This window comes from Acomys minous (assembly GCF_964271855.1).
Source record: "Acomys minous genome assembly, chromosome: 19".
In the NCBI taxonomy this organism is placed as follows: Eukaryota; Metazoa; Chordata; class Mammalia; order Rodentia; family Muridae; genus Acomys; species Acomys minous.
In genome coordinates, this window is record NC_140499.1 from 62,792,112 (window position 1) to 62,809,922 (window position 17,811).

The 17,811-nt window shown below is 49.3% G+C and overlaps 2 protein-coding genes across 2 annotated transcripts; both read left to right on the forward strand.

Annotated features, from left to right (window-relative positions):
• The first annotated feature begins 310 nt into the window (after positions 1-310).
• On the forward strand, positions 311-8,539 carry S100A13 (S100 calcium binding protein A13). The gene is made up of 3 exons (XM_084769176.1): positions 311-447; positions 1,268-1,460; positions 8,304-8,539. Exons 2-3 carry the CDS (start codon positions 1,308-1,310, stop codon positions 8,445-8,447), a joined length of 297 nt encoding a protein of 98 aa, XP_084625302.1. The 5' UTR covers positions 311-447; positions 1,268-1,307; the 3' UTR covers positions 8,448-8,539.
• A 2,607-nt stretch (positions 8,540-11,146) lies between these two features.
• S100A14 (S100 calcium binding protein A14) lies at positions 11,147-13,326 on the forward strand. The gene is made up of 4 exons (XM_084769201.1): positions 11,147-11,283; positions 11,580-11,700; positions 12,157-12,303; positions 12,520-13,326. The coding sequence occupies exons 2-4, from the start codon at positions 11,671-11,673 to the stop codon at positions 12,655-12,657; spliced, it is 315 nt and encodes a 104-aa protein (XP_084625327.1). The 5' UTR covers positions 11,147-11,283; positions 11,580-11,670; the 3' UTR covers positions 12,658-13,326.
• Positions 13,327-17,811: the final 4,485 nt, after the last annotated feature.

The following is a 17,811-nucleotide window of genomic DNA, read 5'->3' on the forward strand; positions in this document are numbered from 1 at the left end:
TCAACTTCAATTCCCCAATTTCAGTTCTACTATGGGGGCCTCAGCCTGGGCTCTCCGAGTGCCCTTGAACTGTAGGCTCTCACATGGGCACTTCCCAGTGCTGAATTCCCCAAGTGTTTTTTGATTTTTGCTTTTTAATTTTTACAAACAGCAGCCTCTCTGACATAGACTCCTGAGTAGCTCCCGCCTCCCCCCCCCCGCCCCGCCCCATAATTGAGAAGGAGGGATGGGACCCCACGGTCTCTCTTGAGCAGGCTCTGTCCGGGGCGCGGGGCGCTGTAATGGGATGGCTAGTGACAGCAGGGGCGGTCCCTCTTTTCCGAATCAGCGGAGGCGGAAACTTGACACTTGGGACTTGGGAGTGGCTCTCCCGTTTGCTGGTGCTTATAAAAACTTCAGCCTCGAGGCTCCAGCTGCAGAAGCTGCATCCCTTCTCCTTGTCTCGAGGTGAGTTACTCTTCCTGATTCTACAGAGAGCCTGGAGACCCTTTTTTCTATATCGGCTCCCGGGTTCCTCCTTCCAAGCGGATTCAGGCAGAGATTCAGGAAGTGGCTTTAGGAGAGCAGGCAGGGTCCTTGCAGGAGTGTGTGGAAGGCTGGGCGTAAGTGCCGTAAGTGCCGGGCGAGCAGGCAGGCTTCTTCCTGCACCCCCGAGGGGCCTGGTGGCCAGGCCAAACACTTGGTAGGTTGTGGGGGGCTTGAAGAGTCTGAAGAATCCCTTTCTAGACCTTGTCAACCATAGAGAGGAGACGGGAGGGTCGGTGTATTCCTGTGCTGAGCAGCCGCCAACCCCCTTAGCAGAGGTAGGGTATGGCGCGGAGAAGATGGGTCTGTCCCGATTGAGCCACCCTGACCTCGGCTGGGCCTTTGCCAACCCTAGGCTTCTCTCTCAGGGACAGTAGCCAGTATGTGGGAGGGTGGAGACCCCCGTCTCCTGACCCTATGACAGGGAGTGACAAAAAGAAAGGGCCGCTAGAATACAGACCCCACACAGGATGCTACCACACTCAGAGAACTCTGTAGAAAGATCCTCACAGATAGAGCGATTGCCCCAAGAGAGACCACTACTACAGAGGCATCCTTAGGACAGACACTCAAAGAGGACACGTAGGACATGAGCGTCAGAGAAAAAGATTTTTCGGAAGTGAACCTACACTGAAGTCCTAGTGTCTGTTCTGGGCCCTTTCATCGTTGCCGCGCTGACCCTTTGAGGCAGCCACTGGCCCCATTCTCGGATCCCTGACTCTCCTGGTCTCGTCCCTGTCAGGTCAGTCTGTGAGGACATCAACCCCTGCTTTGGCGTACTAATGGCAGCAGAGCCCCTGACTGAGCTGGAGGCGGCCATTGAGACCGTGGTCACTACTTTCTTCACCTTTGCGGGGCGGGAAGGACGGAAAGGCAGCCTGTGCATCAATGAGTTTAAGGAACTGGTCACCCAGCAGCTGCCTCATTTGCTCAAGGTTGGTAGAGGTCTCTAGGGAGCGAGATTTTCTATGTATGACAGGTGATGACACTGAGTAGACAATGTGACGGGCGGCTGCACGTGTGGGTGGTTCTGTGTTTCCCTGCCTCTGGTAGAGGTGTGTGCGTGTGTGTGTGTGTGTGTGTGTGTGTGTGTGTGTGTGTGTGTGTGTAAAACTAGATGAGCAAAGATGCTATGTTGGTGTTATTATTGGGCCCAATGCTTCTGCTAAGCAATGTTATTTACTTGAGTCTGCCTGTGTCTCTCTAGTCTCATTTTCCCAACATTTTACTGGGCCCAGAGGTGGATTCCAGGAGATTTACAGACATAATAAGAACTAAAGGAGGCTTAACAAAGATACAACTGCAAGATTTGGGGGCGCATGCCTGTCCATCCGTAACCCCAGCACTCAGGAGGTTGAGGGAGAGGGATCAGGAATTTGAAGCCACCTTAGGGAGACCCTTTCTCAACAAGCAGTACATAAAGTCATAGTGGTCTATACTCTAAGTCTACCCAGGCGTATGAGGAACATCTATGACTACTTTCTACTCCCTAAGAATATCCCCTCAATAGGGGGGCTCATTCTACAGAAGTTAATGGGGGGCTTCTAATTTATTGAGTCTGAGTTTTCATGCTATTTTGGTTTGCTAGCAGTTTATTTTACATCACTTGTGAACATTCACAGGCACATAGGACTATATGAAGACGGCTGGGCATGGTGGTGCTGCACGCCTTGAAGCCCAGTATTCGGGAAGCAGAGGCAGGCAGATTTCTGAATTTGAGGCCACTCTGGTCTATAGAGCGAGTTCCAGGACAGTTAGGGCTACACAGAGAAACCCTGTCTGGAAAAACAACAACAACAAAAAAGAAAGTGTGATTTTTTTTCCCTCCTTTTTGAGACAGGGTCTCACTATATAGTCCTGGTTGACCCAGAACTTGCTATGTAGTCAAGGCTGGCCTACCCTGCTGCAGCTTCTCAAAGTGTGGGATTGTGCCACCCCACCCAGCTCCTAGATTGTGTGTGTGTATGTCTCACGTAGCTAAGGATGGCCTCAAACTTGTGCTGCTATTTCATAAGTGCTGAGATTGCAGGTGTGTGCCACCAGTAGCAACACGATGTAGATTATCCCCCCCCACTTTCACTTTCACTTTCTGTATATGGGTGTTTTGCCTGCATGTGTGTCTCTGTGCTTCATTTGTGTACTTGGTGCCCATGGAAACCAGAAGAAGACATCAGATCAGGTGGTTGTGAACTGCTATGTGGGTGCTGGAAATTGAAAATAAGTCTTGCTGGGCATGGTGGCACACTCATGCCTTTAATCTGGCAGAGGAAGGCAGGTCTCTGAGTTCAAGGTCAACCTGGTTACAGATTGAGTTCCAAGACACCCAAGACTATCCCTGTCTCAAAAAACCAAAAACATTTAAAAAATTTAAAAAATATGTAACTTAAGGTAGCCTTGAAGTCACTGTAGTCTCTAGTTTTGGCCTCCTCAGCGTTAGTCAGGATTCAGGCATGAGAGTCTTGACGTCACCAGGATCTTTAGTTGTCTCTTGATGTCACCAGGATCTCTTGACTGCTTATTTTTCTTCATTTTTGGTTTCTCAAGACAGGGTTTCTCTGTGTAGCCTTGGCTATCCTGAACTCACTTCGTAGATCAGGCTAGTCCCTGAACTCACAGAGCTCCATCTGCCTCTGCCTCCCCAGGGTTGGGATTAAAGGCATTCATTACCACCAACAGGTTTGTGTTAGTTTTCAAGGAGAACTTTCATTTTAATTATTTATTTAATTTTTAGATCTTTTAAGACAGGGTATCATTGTGTAGCTTTGGCTGATCTGAAACTCACGGTCACAAGCTGGCCTTGAATTCACAGTAGTCCTTTTTTCTTGGCCTCCCATCTGAAGGAGATGACAAGTATTTAAAAAATATTTTATTTAATTTATGTGTGCTGGAGTTACAGACAATCGTGAGCTGCCATATGGGTGCTGAGAATTGAACCTGGGTCCTTTGGAAGAGCAAGTGGTACTCTTAACCACTGAGCCATCTCTCCAGCCCCGATGACAAGCACTTACAGTACATCTGGCTCACTTCATTTTATTATGTTAAAAAGTGCCCAATAAATATTTGAATTAGAATCCCATTGATTACATTTAAGGCAAAAAACTGAGTCTTGCCAAGATGTGTACTTTAAGTAGAGAGTGTCAGAACTGGACCAAAATCCAGAACACTCTGTAGTGGGGAGAAACATGTTTTTGTTTTGATCCCAAGTGTGGGATGAGGAGCAGACTTGTGAGATAGCAGGTGATGTTTATCCACTAGAAGACAAACCATTTCTTGGGGGTCTTGGTTTTTGCCATCTGAAAAACATCCTAGTAAAAACTCTGAGAGGATACACACACACGCACACACACACACACACACACACACACACACACACACACGCACCAGCACATGCACATGCACACCCCCCCCACATACATACACATATGCCCCAAACAGGAGGGTGGGCTTTTTTGGGTCTTGGATTGTTTGACTGTTCATCGGTCCACTTTGAGATGCTCCTAGAGAGAACCGCTCCAGGGAAGGCTTCGGGCTTGGGCTGAGGCTCCGGGTTCCAGTTGCTCCAGGTTCCAGCAGCAACTTTGGTGGAATTGCTGGTCTGCGGAATCCTGCTCACTAGGCCAGGAGAATCTTTCCCAGGAACTGACGCCCAGAAGGTTTCATTCTCTTTTCCTTCATCTCCTTTCCCTCCTGTTTAGGGCAGTCCGGGTTGTAAGGGAGATACTTTCATTTAATAAGTTCATAATAAAATATACTTGTTAGTCGGGTGGTGGTGGCATAACACCTTTAATCCCAGCAGTTGGAAGGCAGAGGCAGGCAGATTTCTCTGAGTTCGAGGCCAGCCTGCTCTACAGGGTGAGTTCCAGGACAGCTAAGGCTAACACAAGAAACCTTGCCTCGAAAAACCAAAACAACAAGCAAACAAACAAACAAAGTATACCTGTAAGGAAGCTGAGGCTGTAACACTCAGTGTCTGCTGGAGGACTGCTTGGTATGCACGCCTGCACACATCTGCTGTAGTAGTGTTCCGTGTTGAAGCGGGGCTGGGTGGTGGACACCTGTGCTCCCAGCACTTGAGAGGTGGAGGCAGGAGGATTAGGACTTCAGCGTCATCCTCGGCTACCCGGCGGGTTGAAGACCAGCTTAGAGTACATGAGACCCTGTCCAAGAGGCAACCAACCCAGAAAGTGTTCTGTGTTGACAGCAGGCATGGTAGCGCATGACTGGCATTCCACATCATTGCAAAGCAGCTTTCAAAGAGAATAAGAGAGAGTTTATTCTGGGCCAAATATGAGCAGGTATCAGGTAAAGAAAAGCTTAGGTCCAGACCTGGTGGCACATGCCTTTAATCCCTAACCAAAAATTAGTTTGGGGCCGGGTGTGGTGGCGCACACGTTTAATCCCAGCACTCGGGAGGCAAAGGCAGGCAGATTGCTGTGAGTTCGAGGCCAGCCTGGTCTACAAAGCGAGTCCAGGACAGCCAAGGCTACATAGAGAAACCCTGTCTCGAAAAAACAAAAAACAAAACAAAACAAAAAAGTTAGTTTGTAGAAGGAAACACCCATGTTTTAAAGTGATGTCTAATTGAGTGGCAGAAAAAGTTCTGGATCAGAGAAGATTTGACAGAATAGGACCTGCCCACATCTCAGGAGAGAGGAAAGGGAAGCTACTTAAGAGGTAGTTTTACAGGAAGAGGAAGCAGTTTTACCAGGACAGTAATAGAGAGATGGGTTTGCAGCAAGGGAATCCAGGTGAAGATGGAACGGGCCAGAAAGTGAGGAGAAGCCAGGAAGATTAGAGCAGACTGCTGAGTTAGTTTGAGGCCAAGCAGAGCAATTCTGGGCTGAGAGAGGAGCCAGATTGAATAAATCAGCTGGGAGAAGAGTTTAAGTCAGAACAGCTGAGTTGAACCAGCCAGCGCAGAGCTCAGAAAGAAGGAGAGGGGGTGAGCTTGTTAAGCAGTAAGTCTCAGAGGTTGAAAACATTCTAAACCGATTGTATGGAGGCTAGAAGCTTCCAGGACTAGGCCTAGGTTAGCAGACAGAGGCAGTGAGCCTCCCAGACAACAGTTGAGCCATGATAACAAAAGTTTCTTTTACAGTCAGCCCTGTAGAATCTTTAACAGGAGTGTGGCTTTCTTCCTGGGAACTTCCGTTTAGACTCAGCACTTGAAGAAGGGGGCAAGAGGAGGCAGAACTCAGGGCTAGCTTGGGCCATATAGTGAGTCTTTGTCAGAAAAACAAAACAAAATCAGGTAGAATCCAAAGTAATTTTCTGTGCTTAGTATGAAGAGAGAGATTTTTTCCCCCCCAAGAGAGGGTTTCTCTGTGTATCCTTGGCTGTCTTGGACTTGTTTTGTAGACCAGGCTAGCTTCGAACTCACAGAGATCCAACTGCCTCTGTCTCCTCCAGTGCTGGAATTATAAAGGTGCGCCACCGTGCCTGGCTCTCTGTTATTATTCTTATAACTAAAAGCAATTAAATTTTCTTTGAGACATAGTTTCCATATATATCCCAGGCTGGCCTCAGATTTGCTATAGAGCCATGAATAATCTTGATCCTGATCCTCCTGCCTCTACCTTCCAAGTGCTGGAATTACAAGCATGTGCCACTATACAAGTTTACCTGTTAATAATAGTTTTGTGTGTATGGTATTAGAGACTGAAGCCAGGGCCTCGTGCATGTTAGGCTCCCCAGGGCTCAGCCAAATCCTTAGCCTTTAAAAAAATTTTGAAAGAGACTGCCATTAAATTGACCTGTAGGCCTTGAACTCTGAATCCTCCGGCCTTTGTCTCTTGGGTAGTTGAGATTACTGTTCTGCACTACCAGGCATGGCTGAGGTGCACGCCCAGTGAAAGCCATGATATAGAAAAACTTAGATTTGGTCCTGGAGAGATGGCTTAGAGGTTAAGAGCACTGGCTGCTCTTCCAGAGGTCCTGAGTTCAATTCCCAGCAACCACATGGTGACTCACAAGCATCTATAACTAGATGTGGTGCCCTCTTCTGGCTCTGCAGGCAGAGCACTGTATACATAGTAAATACATTTTAAAAAGAAAAAGAAAAAGAAAAAGCCGTGGCGTGGTGGCGCATGCCTTTAGTCCCAGCACTTGGGAGGCAGAGGCAGGCGGATCACTGTGAGTTCAAGGCCAACCTGGTCTACAAAGTGAGCCTAGGACAGCAAAGGCTACACAGAGAAACCCTGTCTCGAAAAAAAAGCAAGCAAGCTTGGGTTTGGCTTAATGGTTAAATGTACTGGCTGCCCTTCCAAAGGACCAGGATTTAGCTCCATTGCCCCATGATGACTCATCACTGTCTGTACCTCAGTTCAAGGGGATCCAAACCCTCTTCTGGCCTCAGCAGGCACCAGGCACACACATGGTGCAAAATAGCCATATATTAAAACAAAACAAAACAAAATAAAATAGTACAAAGAGAAAAAGAAACCTGGACTCAAATACAGATTCCAGCTATTTGTCTGTGCTTGACACCAGTATCTGATCTTTCTGAGGTTTACATTTCTCATCCGCTAGGCAGACTTGTCATCGTGTCTTTCTTATTGCCTGGATGGTCTGTTTTAGTTCTTCTTCTTTCCTATTTTAAAAAAGATATATTTAATTATTACATATACAGTGCTCTGTCTGCATGTACACCTGCAGACCAGAAGAGGGCACCAGATCTTATTAGGCTGTGAGCCACCATGTGGTTGCTGGAAGAGCAGGCAGTGCTCTTAACCTCTGAGCCATCTCTCCAGCCCTGGTGGTGTGTTTATTTAACCTGTATTTGTTGAAGACCTATTCTGTCTTGGTGAGCAAACTTCAGCTGTGTACTTGACAGTGAAAGTATGGTGCTGAACAAGGTAGACAAGGTCCTTGAGCCACTGAGGGGGGCCGCCGTGCTAGCAGATCTTGAGGATCAAATGACACAAAACATAGTGTAATCTCATAACGCTGGGAACAAGGCCCTAAAGCTGGCTGTTCGCACGGCCACTCTTCCCTCCCGCTGGTAGTGGAGGTGCCGTCCAATGAGTTTGTCATCTGGAGATTTGTTTGGCAGATCTTTGCCTTTGTCCAAACGTTGACTCAAATACTGAGCGTGGGAGCTAGACCCGGGTTTGGTTCCCAGCACCCAAGTGGCAGCTTAACTCGTGTTCAGATATCTTCCTTTCTGACTTCTGTGGGCACCCGGCACATCTGTGCTACGTGTACACGCCACATGTTGGCAGAATGCTCATACACATAAAATAAAATGAATAAAGCTAAAAAGCAAAACCCCAAAACCCCTCTCCCCCCCCCCCCCCCAGTGTTGAGACTGAAACTCCTGAGAGGCATCCTTCACTCCGACATCCACCGGTTGCCCAGCAATGACGTTTATGCTGTAATTGTTTATCTGGCAACAAATCCTTTCCCCATGAAGACAGGCTTACAGAATCCGCTGGTTTCATAGCCATGAGACACTTTCTCAAGAGCACCCTAGAAAACCAGATAACCTGGTATTTTTGCTATTCCTCTGCCCTACCGGGTGGTGACTAAACTGACAAGGCATTAGGATGTTGCCGATGAGCAGCGGTGGCAGTAGTGCCCTGTGGAGGAGGAGAGTGGCCTAGATCAGCGATAGCTAGGTCGCCGCTGTCCCTTGGATACGGGACCTCCAGGCAGTGCGACCATGGTCTCCTCCTTCAGGAGCAGGTGTCGGTGCTGTCTGAAGGAAGGCACCCGACAGTTCTTCCCTGTCTTCCTGCCTCAGGAGTCCTAGTTCCTAACCGTTCCCTTTTACATCTTAGGACATGGGCTCCCTGGACGAGAAGATGAAGAGCTTGGACGTGAACCAGGACTCGGAGCTCAAGTTCAACGAGTATTGGAGATTGATTGGGGAACTGGCTAAGGAAATCAGGAAGGAAAAGGCCCTGGAGATGCGGAAGAAGTAAAGCCTGCCTGTCGGGACTGGGGGTCAGCAGGGCCTGCTGCGCTGGGCCAGGCAGAATGCCACTGTCCCCAAATAAAGCTTCCTTGAAACACAGATGCTTATTATTATTTTTTTATACACTACTATGATTTTCTTTTTCTTTTTTTTCTTTTTCGACACAAGGTCTCTCTGTGTAGCCTTGGCTGTCCTGGCCTTACTTTGTAGACCAGGCTGGCCTCGAACTCACAGGGATCCACCTGCCTCAAGGATCCACCTGCCTCTGGCTCCCAAATTCTGGGATTAAAGGCGTACGCCACCACTGCCCGGCTCTGGAAAATTATCTTTGCCTGAGGTAAAAACATGAAAATTATGGGCACTTTGAAGATCGGGAACGTGATTCATCTTCAAATATCCGACAGCATTCTAGTGCTATGTAATTTCGTGCCTCTAGTGTTGACCCAGCATGGCCTTGTGCGGCACAGCAATAGATCTTTCCCTAAGTAGGTGCTCACTAAATACAGAGTTGATGAGTGAAAAATACACAGATTTGAAATAAGGTAGGTGGCTGCTGGGGCTCCAGCTCCCAGTTTCCCCCATGCAACTCCTAGAGTTTGTCTTTTCGCTGGGGCTGATAGTATGCGCGTGCTAAACATTTGACCTCTTTACCCTAGTTAACTGTCACAGCTGCTAAGGTTAACTAGTTCAATTAATTCTTACAGTATTGAGGATTAACCTAAGATCTTGCACATATTAGGTGAATTGGGAGCAGCCACACCCCTAGCCCTCTGTTAGCTTGTTTTCTTGCTTTTTGTGTTGTTATTGTTTTAAGATAGAGTGTTGCTACCTTCAGCAATCCTCCTGCCTCACCTTCACAGGTGCTAGGACAACAGGAACGTTACTACTCCTGGCTCTGAGGGGACATTTTTAGGGAGGTTAGGTTACGAAGACACCAATAGCTAAGACCAGCCTGGAGAAGTGCTGCTCAGATGTGACAGGGAGAGGGAGCTGTGACAGTATGGAGCACTCCCTGACTTGATGGAGCTGTGATGGTATGGAGCACTCCCTGACTTGATGGAGCTGTGATGGTATGGAGCACTCCCTGACTTGATGGAGCTGTGATGGTATGGAGCACTCCCTGACTTGAGGGAGCTGTGACGGTATGGAGCACTCCCTGACTTGAGGGAGCTGTGACAGTATGGAGCACTCCTTGACTTGAGGGAGCTGTGACAGTATGGAGCACTCCTTGACTTGAGGGAGCTGTGACAGTATGGAGCACTCCTTGACTTGAGGGAGCTGTGACGGTATGGAGCACTCCCTGACTTGAGGGAGCTGTGACAGTATGGAGCACTCCCTGGCTTGATGGAGCTGTGACGGTATGGAGCACTCCCTGACTTGAGGGAGCTGTGACAATATGGAGCACTCCCTGGCTTGAGGGAGCTGTGACAGTATGGAGCACTCCCTGGCTTGATGGAGCTGTGATGGTATGGAACACTCCCTGACTTAAGGGGCAAAGGGCTTGTATAACTCACCACTAGGGAGAGTAGGGGTGCGGCAGTGACGTAAGCCTCCTGGCTTGTCACTGCTGTGACTGTGAATGTCCACTTGGGGCAGCTAGTCAACCAGAGGAGAAGCAGGACAAATTTCCACATCAGGAAAGACCACATGAGGAAAGTCACACATGAGGAAAGAGGCCCCGGAGGGACCTCAGAGGGATCCCCAGGCTCTCTGAGGGGACGATGCTGCTGGCAGAGACATCTGAGAGGCCTTCGAACTCCTCAGCCCCTCAGACGGGGAGTCTCCAGACTGAAGCCCTCCTTAGGAGCTCTCCAAATGAGCCCTATGGAAGAGTCTCCGACTGAGACCAGAAATCCAGGGGACCTCAGCCTGTGATACAAGGAAGGAAGTCTGGATATGTCTTCTGATTCCATAGTTAGCAAAGGAATTTTGACTCAAGGCGCATGCAATCCTTCTGCGGACCCCTCAAGCCCTTCCACCTCTGTCTGCGTCCTAAGTCCTGGGCAGGTGGGAGGGCTAGTTGGGTTAGTCCCAGCCCCAGGAGATACAGTCTAGGCTCCCCCTGGGGTGCTTGGGTAGCAGCTTGAAGGGCTGGCATTGAGGTGCCGGTCAGGGACGGGGTAGGACTTTGAAGGAGGGAGGAGATGGCAGCCCAACCAGTTTGGAGAGGTTGTTACCTGCCAGGTAACTCCTTTGAGCCTTGCACATGTGTACCCTGGGCTGCTGCAAGGCGCCTACAGGACATCAGGTGAAGGCTCAGTGTGGTTCCCAATCCCAGGGTGCAGGGCCCTTCCTTTCAACTCTGCATCTCTAGGCTGTCAGGACTGGAAAAGGCGTGGCTCTGGGTGTCAGCAGTCCTGAGTGTTACTAGGTAGCTTAGCTTTAGTTTGGAGCAAGCGGAGTGAGAAGAGAGACCTTGTGGGCCTTTCTTTTTTCAAGCTCCATAATCCACAAACTCACCTTGGTCAGCTCCTTGTCTCTCTTTTCAATGGTGACTCCCACTGCATCCGGGACTTAGCTGCATCCAGCTAAGATTCCCTCTGCACCCCCTTCCCTTCCCTTTCCTCTCTCCTGTGACTCTGTAGTAAGGTGATCCTGTGCCAGGGGCATCCCATACCCAGCCCTCCGTGGCTTCCTCCTCATGGTAGGGGTGGGGAGCGACTGTAGAACTGTGGAGGGGTGCGGCGCTCCACGCTGGCGCCCAGCCCAGGAGGCTGCAATAGTTGGGGTGGCTGAGGGATAAGGCCCTGGCCCTGCCCCTGGCCTCCCCTCCCTTCCCCCAGGTATAAGAGCTGAGCTCAGATGAGCTGCCTCATCCATCCTGTCTCCGAAGCTGCCAGCAGGTAAGAAAGCAAGCCCAGCGCCTTCAGCCTAGACGGGCTGTCCTTCCGGTCCCGAGTCTTACAGGGGTGGCTGGTGGAGGTAGGGAGAACGAAGCTGAGAAGAGGCGAGGCCCAGGGGGGATTCCCTCTGAGTGGGTTGGCCTGGGGGCTGTGGTCTTAGCTCCTGGAGTTTGGGCAAGACGGGACCTGTGTAGACTCCAACCGCTTAGGTGAAGGTATATGTTGGGCGGAGCCAAAAGGGGCCATGAAGAAAAGAGAGCTCGCCCCTAACCTCAGGCCTCTCCCCCAACCCCCAGGCAGATCATGATCCATCAGCTCCGGTGGGGCAGGCTGTAGGACAGACAACCGAAGTCACCCACGGAAGGAGCGACCGGTGTACCAGGCACCATGGGACAGTGTCGGTCGGCCAATGCTGAGGTGGGCCCATTCATCGGGACTGTCTGTTCTTACACTCTTCTGTGATAAGGGCGCATGCCTGCCACTGACCTCTACTCTTTGCCTAGGCCTTTTCTCATAAATATTGCCAGCAAGCCTCGGATGCCCGCCCTTATGCCTACACAGGGCGATGATGCAAATGGATTTCTTCTGGAAATAGGATGTCTAGGCACATGCTAGGGCCTGCCCTGCCTGGGATCGGGGGTGGTGGGGCTTGCCTAATCTGTGGCTTAGGGCAGAGGCCACTGTGGCCTAGGTGCTGGACTGCAGGAGAGGAGCGGGATAGGATTCTGGGCTCTAGAGTGTCTTCCAACTGCTTTCTACCCTGTTGATTTCCCAAAGGCTCCTGAGAAGGGTTTTGTAGGGTGGATGGGGTGGGTGGGGTTGGGTGGGGTTGGGTGGGCCTTCTGACTTGGCTTGTGTCTCCAAAATCTTCAGGATGCCCAAGAATTCAGTGATGTGGAGAGGGCCATTGAGACTCTCATCAGGAACTTCCATCAGTACTCTGTGGAGGGTAGAAAGGAAACGCTGACCCCCGCTGAACTGCGGGACCTGGTCACCCAGCAGCTGCCACACCTCATGCCGGTACTGAGGAGGGGACCCCACCCCATGCAGACCCCTGACTTCTCAAGCTAGTGCCCCAAGACCCCACCCACACTGGCACTGGGAGCTCCCGCCCCCTGCTTTCCTCCTTGCCAACACCTGGGAGGCGGCTGCCCTGCTTCTTTGCCCCGGGCCAGGGTGGGGCAGAAGCTCTGAAGGTGCTGCCTTACTGAGTTGTGATATCTTTCCTGTCCTCAGAGCAACTGTGGGCTAGAAGAGAAAATTGCCAACCTGGGCAACTGTAATGACTCGAAGCTGGAGTTTGGAAGCTTCTGGGAGCTGATCGGAGAAGCAGCCAAGAGTGTGAAGACGGAGAGCCATGTTACTCGGAGCTGAGGGACCTCTTCTTGGAATTCGTTGGGGGTGGGGATGGGGGTGTTGCGGGTAGGGGATTTTTTAGAGGCCCTGGGCCTGGAAACGAAATTTCTTTCCACCCCACTCCCCCACCCCATTACCCATCCTGCACCTCTCCTCAGCTCTGTAACAGTCAGGCTCAGGACAGCTTTCCCTGGGGGCTCTGTGGACCTCCTGGGGTCCAGAAGTTCTCAACTCAAGGGAACTCAAGGGGTGGGGGTGGGGGTGGGGGTTGGGGGCCGGAGAGAGTGTTCAGGGGTCCTGGCAGGGGAAGGGCCGAGCGATTTGGTAGGAGGGGGAGGGCAGAAAGAAACTGAGCTGTGGGAAGTGATGCAAAGAGTGGGGCTGGGAATCTGGCTGGATGTTTGGTCCTGGAAAGTGTGTCTGAGAAATCTACCCCTTCCAATCTGAACCAGCCTGAACTCTAGCTGTTGTCTTCTCTGTGTCATCCTCGCTGCTTCTCCTCCTGCCCCATCCTCCTTCCAGGGTCTGTCCCTGAGTAGGCGCAGGGGAGACAGGAGCGGGGTTGTAAAGGAGGCTGAGGAGGGCATGAACTTCGGGGCCAGAGGACCAGCTAGGTGCTTGGGCATCTGTGGATGATAGTTGTTTTATATCATTTGATTAATAAAAATATTGGAAAAAAAAAGTAAAGTGTGTTGTCTTGACTCTCTGTTCCTCTCCTTTGCTTCATGTCTCAGGTTCCAGGCACGAGGGGTTCTTTGGGGGGCAAATGGCAGCATCCTTGGTGGGTGGGAGGCGTGAGGATGGAGTGGTTGGCCATGGGAAAGACTCACTTCTCTCCATGGACTTGAAGGCGGTCCTGCCCTAAAAGCTAGGGAAAGTGTGCTTCCCTGAGACAGGCTCCTCCGGGCCAAGGCTGGCCCTCTGGTAGGAGATGAAAGCAGGCGTGCAGACCCAGGGCAAGGGATGAACCAGGTGTCCTGGGGCACAGCTGACTAAGGTCAAGGGAAATAGGTACGGAGAGAAACAGGTTGAGAGGCTGGAGGTCAGGGTCCCAGCTCTGCCACTCACAGCTGTGAGCTCCAGCCACTCACTCTCTTACAGTGTGCTTCTTCTAGTCAGTGGAGGTTGAATAAAAGTGAGGACACGACCGCCCCTGGGTATGGTTGAAGAAGAAAGTTTTTATTTGTAGCTATGAGCGAGAACAGCTACAGGCATTTGGAAGGGTCCAAACTGAACGTGGCCAGCAGGATAGACTGGGCCATGAGAGAAGAGAGAGGGAGGGAGAGCGAGAGATGGGCAAGAGAGAGAGGATCAAGAGAGGAACAAGAAGCCGGATGGTTGTGGCACACGCCTTTAATCCCAGCACTTGGGAGGCAGAGGCAGGCGAATCGCTGTGAGTTCAAGGCCAGCCTGGTCTACAAAGCGAGTCCAGGACAGGCAAGGCTACATAGAAAAACCCTATCTCGAAAAACAAACAAACAAACAAACAAACAAAAAGAGAGAGAGAGAGAGAGAGAGAGAGAGAGAGAGAGAGAGGAACAAGAGGACAAATAAGAACCAAGAGAGCGTGTGGCCAAAATGGCTGGTTATATAAGAATTAGGAACTGGCCGGGGGGGGGGGGGGTGAGGAGAGAAGAGAAGCTCCGGGGCTGAAGAGGTTTAGAGTAGGGAGTGGGGGGAAAAGTCCTGAGAGGACCCAGGACTCTGCATCAGGTAGCTGTGATGCTGAGAGAGCCTGGCTTGGGTAGGCTAAGCAGGCACCACAGCCAGCCATTTGTCCAGGGCTTTCTCTGGACTCTGACATCCCAGCCTTTTTGTTGACTGATAAGGGGCGAGATCACGTCTTCTGTAGCTGCTTCTTAGCAGATATTGGGGCGTCATTGTAAAGAGCCCAGGAAGGCTGAGATGTTGGTCAAAGGCAGGAAAAGGAGAGGAGTACAGGCTGGGGGAACATCTGCTCCTCTCACTGCCCTGCGTTCAGAGCAGCCACCTGGGGCTGGTGAAGAACAGACTGATTTGGAGCAGGCTACGGTGCAGGGCCTAAGGAGCGTCTGGAGGTGGCGGTTGCAGGCAGCTTTGGAGCAGTTTGCACTCTTCAGCTGACTGGGAATCTGCTGAGACACACAGAGACTAGGGAAAGAAAGGGAGGTTAAGGAGCTTAGGGGAACATTCTTATCTTGGCTACACATTTGAAACTTCTAAGTCCTGGTAGTTGCAGGGGAATTGGGGAGCCCCAAGGCCAGGGGAGCGAGGGAGATCCCACCCTCAGGAATAGGCAGGCGGGAATCTTAGGCTGCTGATTGATTAGCAGGCACACGTCTCTGCAGTCTGCTCGTCCTGTGGGAGGTGGTCTCAGCCTCATGACTTCCTGAGGCTTACAAGAATCCTTTAAGTTTACAAAAATTGTTCTAGATCCATAAGCATTATTACTCTTTTGTGATCTGTGCTGAAATTCATGTTGTAGAAAAAGCAGATGACTCATGCCTTTGAGTCATAGTAAAAGCTGGGGATCCCCAAACAGTGATCCCAGGCTAGAAGCTGAACAGTGTCCTCTACCCAGAAAACTATGTATATAAGGATTGAACAGACGTTTTTAGCACAATGAGAAACCCTTGAGGTCCATACTTAGAAAACAACCAAAAGGAATTTAGAATCTTGAGCTTGTGACTGACTATAATAATAGTAGTCAGTGCTTACCAGAGCTACACTAATAGAGTGTAAAAACTCCATTGGTTAATGTTAAAACTCTGAACTTTGGAAGTCTTTTTTGTTTGTTTTTCAAGACAGGATTTCTCTATGCAGCCCTGGGTGTCCTGGAACTAGCTCTGTAGACCTGTAGACCAGGCTGGCTTCAAACTCACAGAGATCCATCTGCCTGCCTCTGCCTCCTGAGGGCTGGGATTAAAGGTGTGCTCCACGAACACCCAGCTTGAAGTCTTTATATAACAATAGCATGGAGAGGGAAGGAAAGAGGAACCATTTCTCATTTTTCACATACCTAAATCACTTTCTTATACCTTTACAAGTTGCATGTACATACCTTAAAACACCTTCTTAGACCCTCACAATTTACTTAAGCTTTCACATTCTCAGACCTTTACAACGTGCACTTACATACCTCAAGTTACTTCCTTAGATCCTTACAACTTTCATCAACCTCAAACCTTCTCCTCCCATCCAATCATTTACCCTGAGACACAGGTGGTTGGTTACTGAGAGCAGCCACTGTAAAACAAGTTCCTTTAAATAAAGGAATAGTAAAAAGTTACATTGAAACCTGTTTTGTGAGTTTCCCTTTTTCAGTGTTAAGTCTGCCAACAAGGTATCTGTGTCTCTGTGTGTCTGCCTTTCTCAGCAGGAGATCCCACAGCTCTAGAAACAAGGGAGGCCTGGTTCTTACTTAGCCTATGAAATGGACTGGCCAAGCAGGGGATGGGATGCTTTGCTTGCTGCTGTTAACATAAAGTTAGTCATCAGAGAGTTGAGAGGGATACATTCTAGCAGGGAGTAAGATCCAAATGGCCTACATATCAAATAAACCGACAGAGCCTTCTGGACTACCTCGATGGTTACCCCGGGCTCCCTGTGGTCGTCTCAATGGCTTTGTTGTGGGTAGGAGAAGTTGGTCCCTGGCTACCACACAGGACAGCATTGGCCTTTCATTGGTTGCCAGACCGGGAAGCTCTGAGAGATTTTTCTATGGATGAGGAACTTGGGAAAGCTGACATACCCTGACAAGGCAGAGTAGGACAGTCAAGCCAACAGTGCCCCTTGTTTGGGCAGGTCCCTGGTGGCAGGCGGGGGATGGGGCAGTTCTTCCCCCAGTGGTTAGCACTACCACAATCCTGGTAGTCATCTGGGCCCCATCATCTTCTTTGGGGACCTTAGGGTCACTTCTAGGAGCTTGCAGTTCTGTCTACACAGGAAGCGGTTTCCATTAAACATTTTAAATGCCATATTCATCAGGTCTCTGAGTTTGAGGACCATTTATTTATTTATTTATTTTTAGTTTTTCAAGACAGAGTTTCTCTGTGTGATAGACCTGGCTGTCCTGGACTTGCTTTGTAGAGCAGGCTGGCCTCGAACTCATAGAGATCCGCCTGCAGGGAGCTAAATAAAGCTTGTCCCTGTAAATAAGTGACATTGTACTTAGCTTGACTGTGCATCTAGTGCTGAGCACATTAAAGAATTTGACCGTTATATAAGGTGGCTGACCATTAACTTGCATGTCTTAATAATCACTAACAGTTTACAAAAAAGTTAGTACCTTTCAAAATGTTTATTTTTATTCTATGTACAATAAATAGTGTTTTGCCTGCATGTATGTCTGTATGAGAGTAGTTGTGGGCTGCCGTGGGTTGCTGGGAGTTGAACCTGGGTCCTCTGGAAGAGCAGCCAGTGCTCTTAACCATTGTCCTGCCCCTCCAGCCCAAGTTAGTACCTTTCACAAGACCAGGATTTTACAAACTTATCCCTGTAAAGTTTGAGCCTTAAGAATCCAAAGAGTTGGGAAAAAAAAATTGGAGTTGAGGATTTAATTGAAGACCTTCTAGGGTGAACATAAAACTTTAAATCATAAAAAGTACAGTGCACAGAGGGATTTGGAACCTTATTTTCTTGAACTTTTTAGAGTGAATGATTACAGAATATTATAGATTCTTGCAAGCCTCAGTTTATTCAAGTAGCTAAAGCTTAGTAAAGACAAAGAGGCTAGACATATGTCTTTAAGGCAGTTATTGTTAACCTGAGTAGACTTTAGGAATATACACTATTTATCAAACATGTTGTTTATTGTTTAAATGTTCTAGAAACCTGGAGTTAAACACTTAGCAAAGACACAAGTGGTTAGACATGCATCCCTAAGTCAGTTTCTGTTAACCTGAGTAGATGTTTATAACCTTAGGAATTTATCATCATACAAAAAAATCCATCCTAATCCAGAATATTTTGGAGACTTGCTGTTTCCTTCTTAGTCAAGAAGGAGTTACAAGCTGGGTGTGGTGGCACACGCCTTTAATCCCAGTGCTCAGGAGGCAGAGGCAGGTAGATTGATGTGAGTTCGAGGCCAGCCCATAGGCTCAGTTTCCTTAACAGTTATACTTTATTATGAACTTATTAAATGAATGTATCTCCTTTACAACTCAACTACCCTAAACAGGAGGAAAAGGAGAT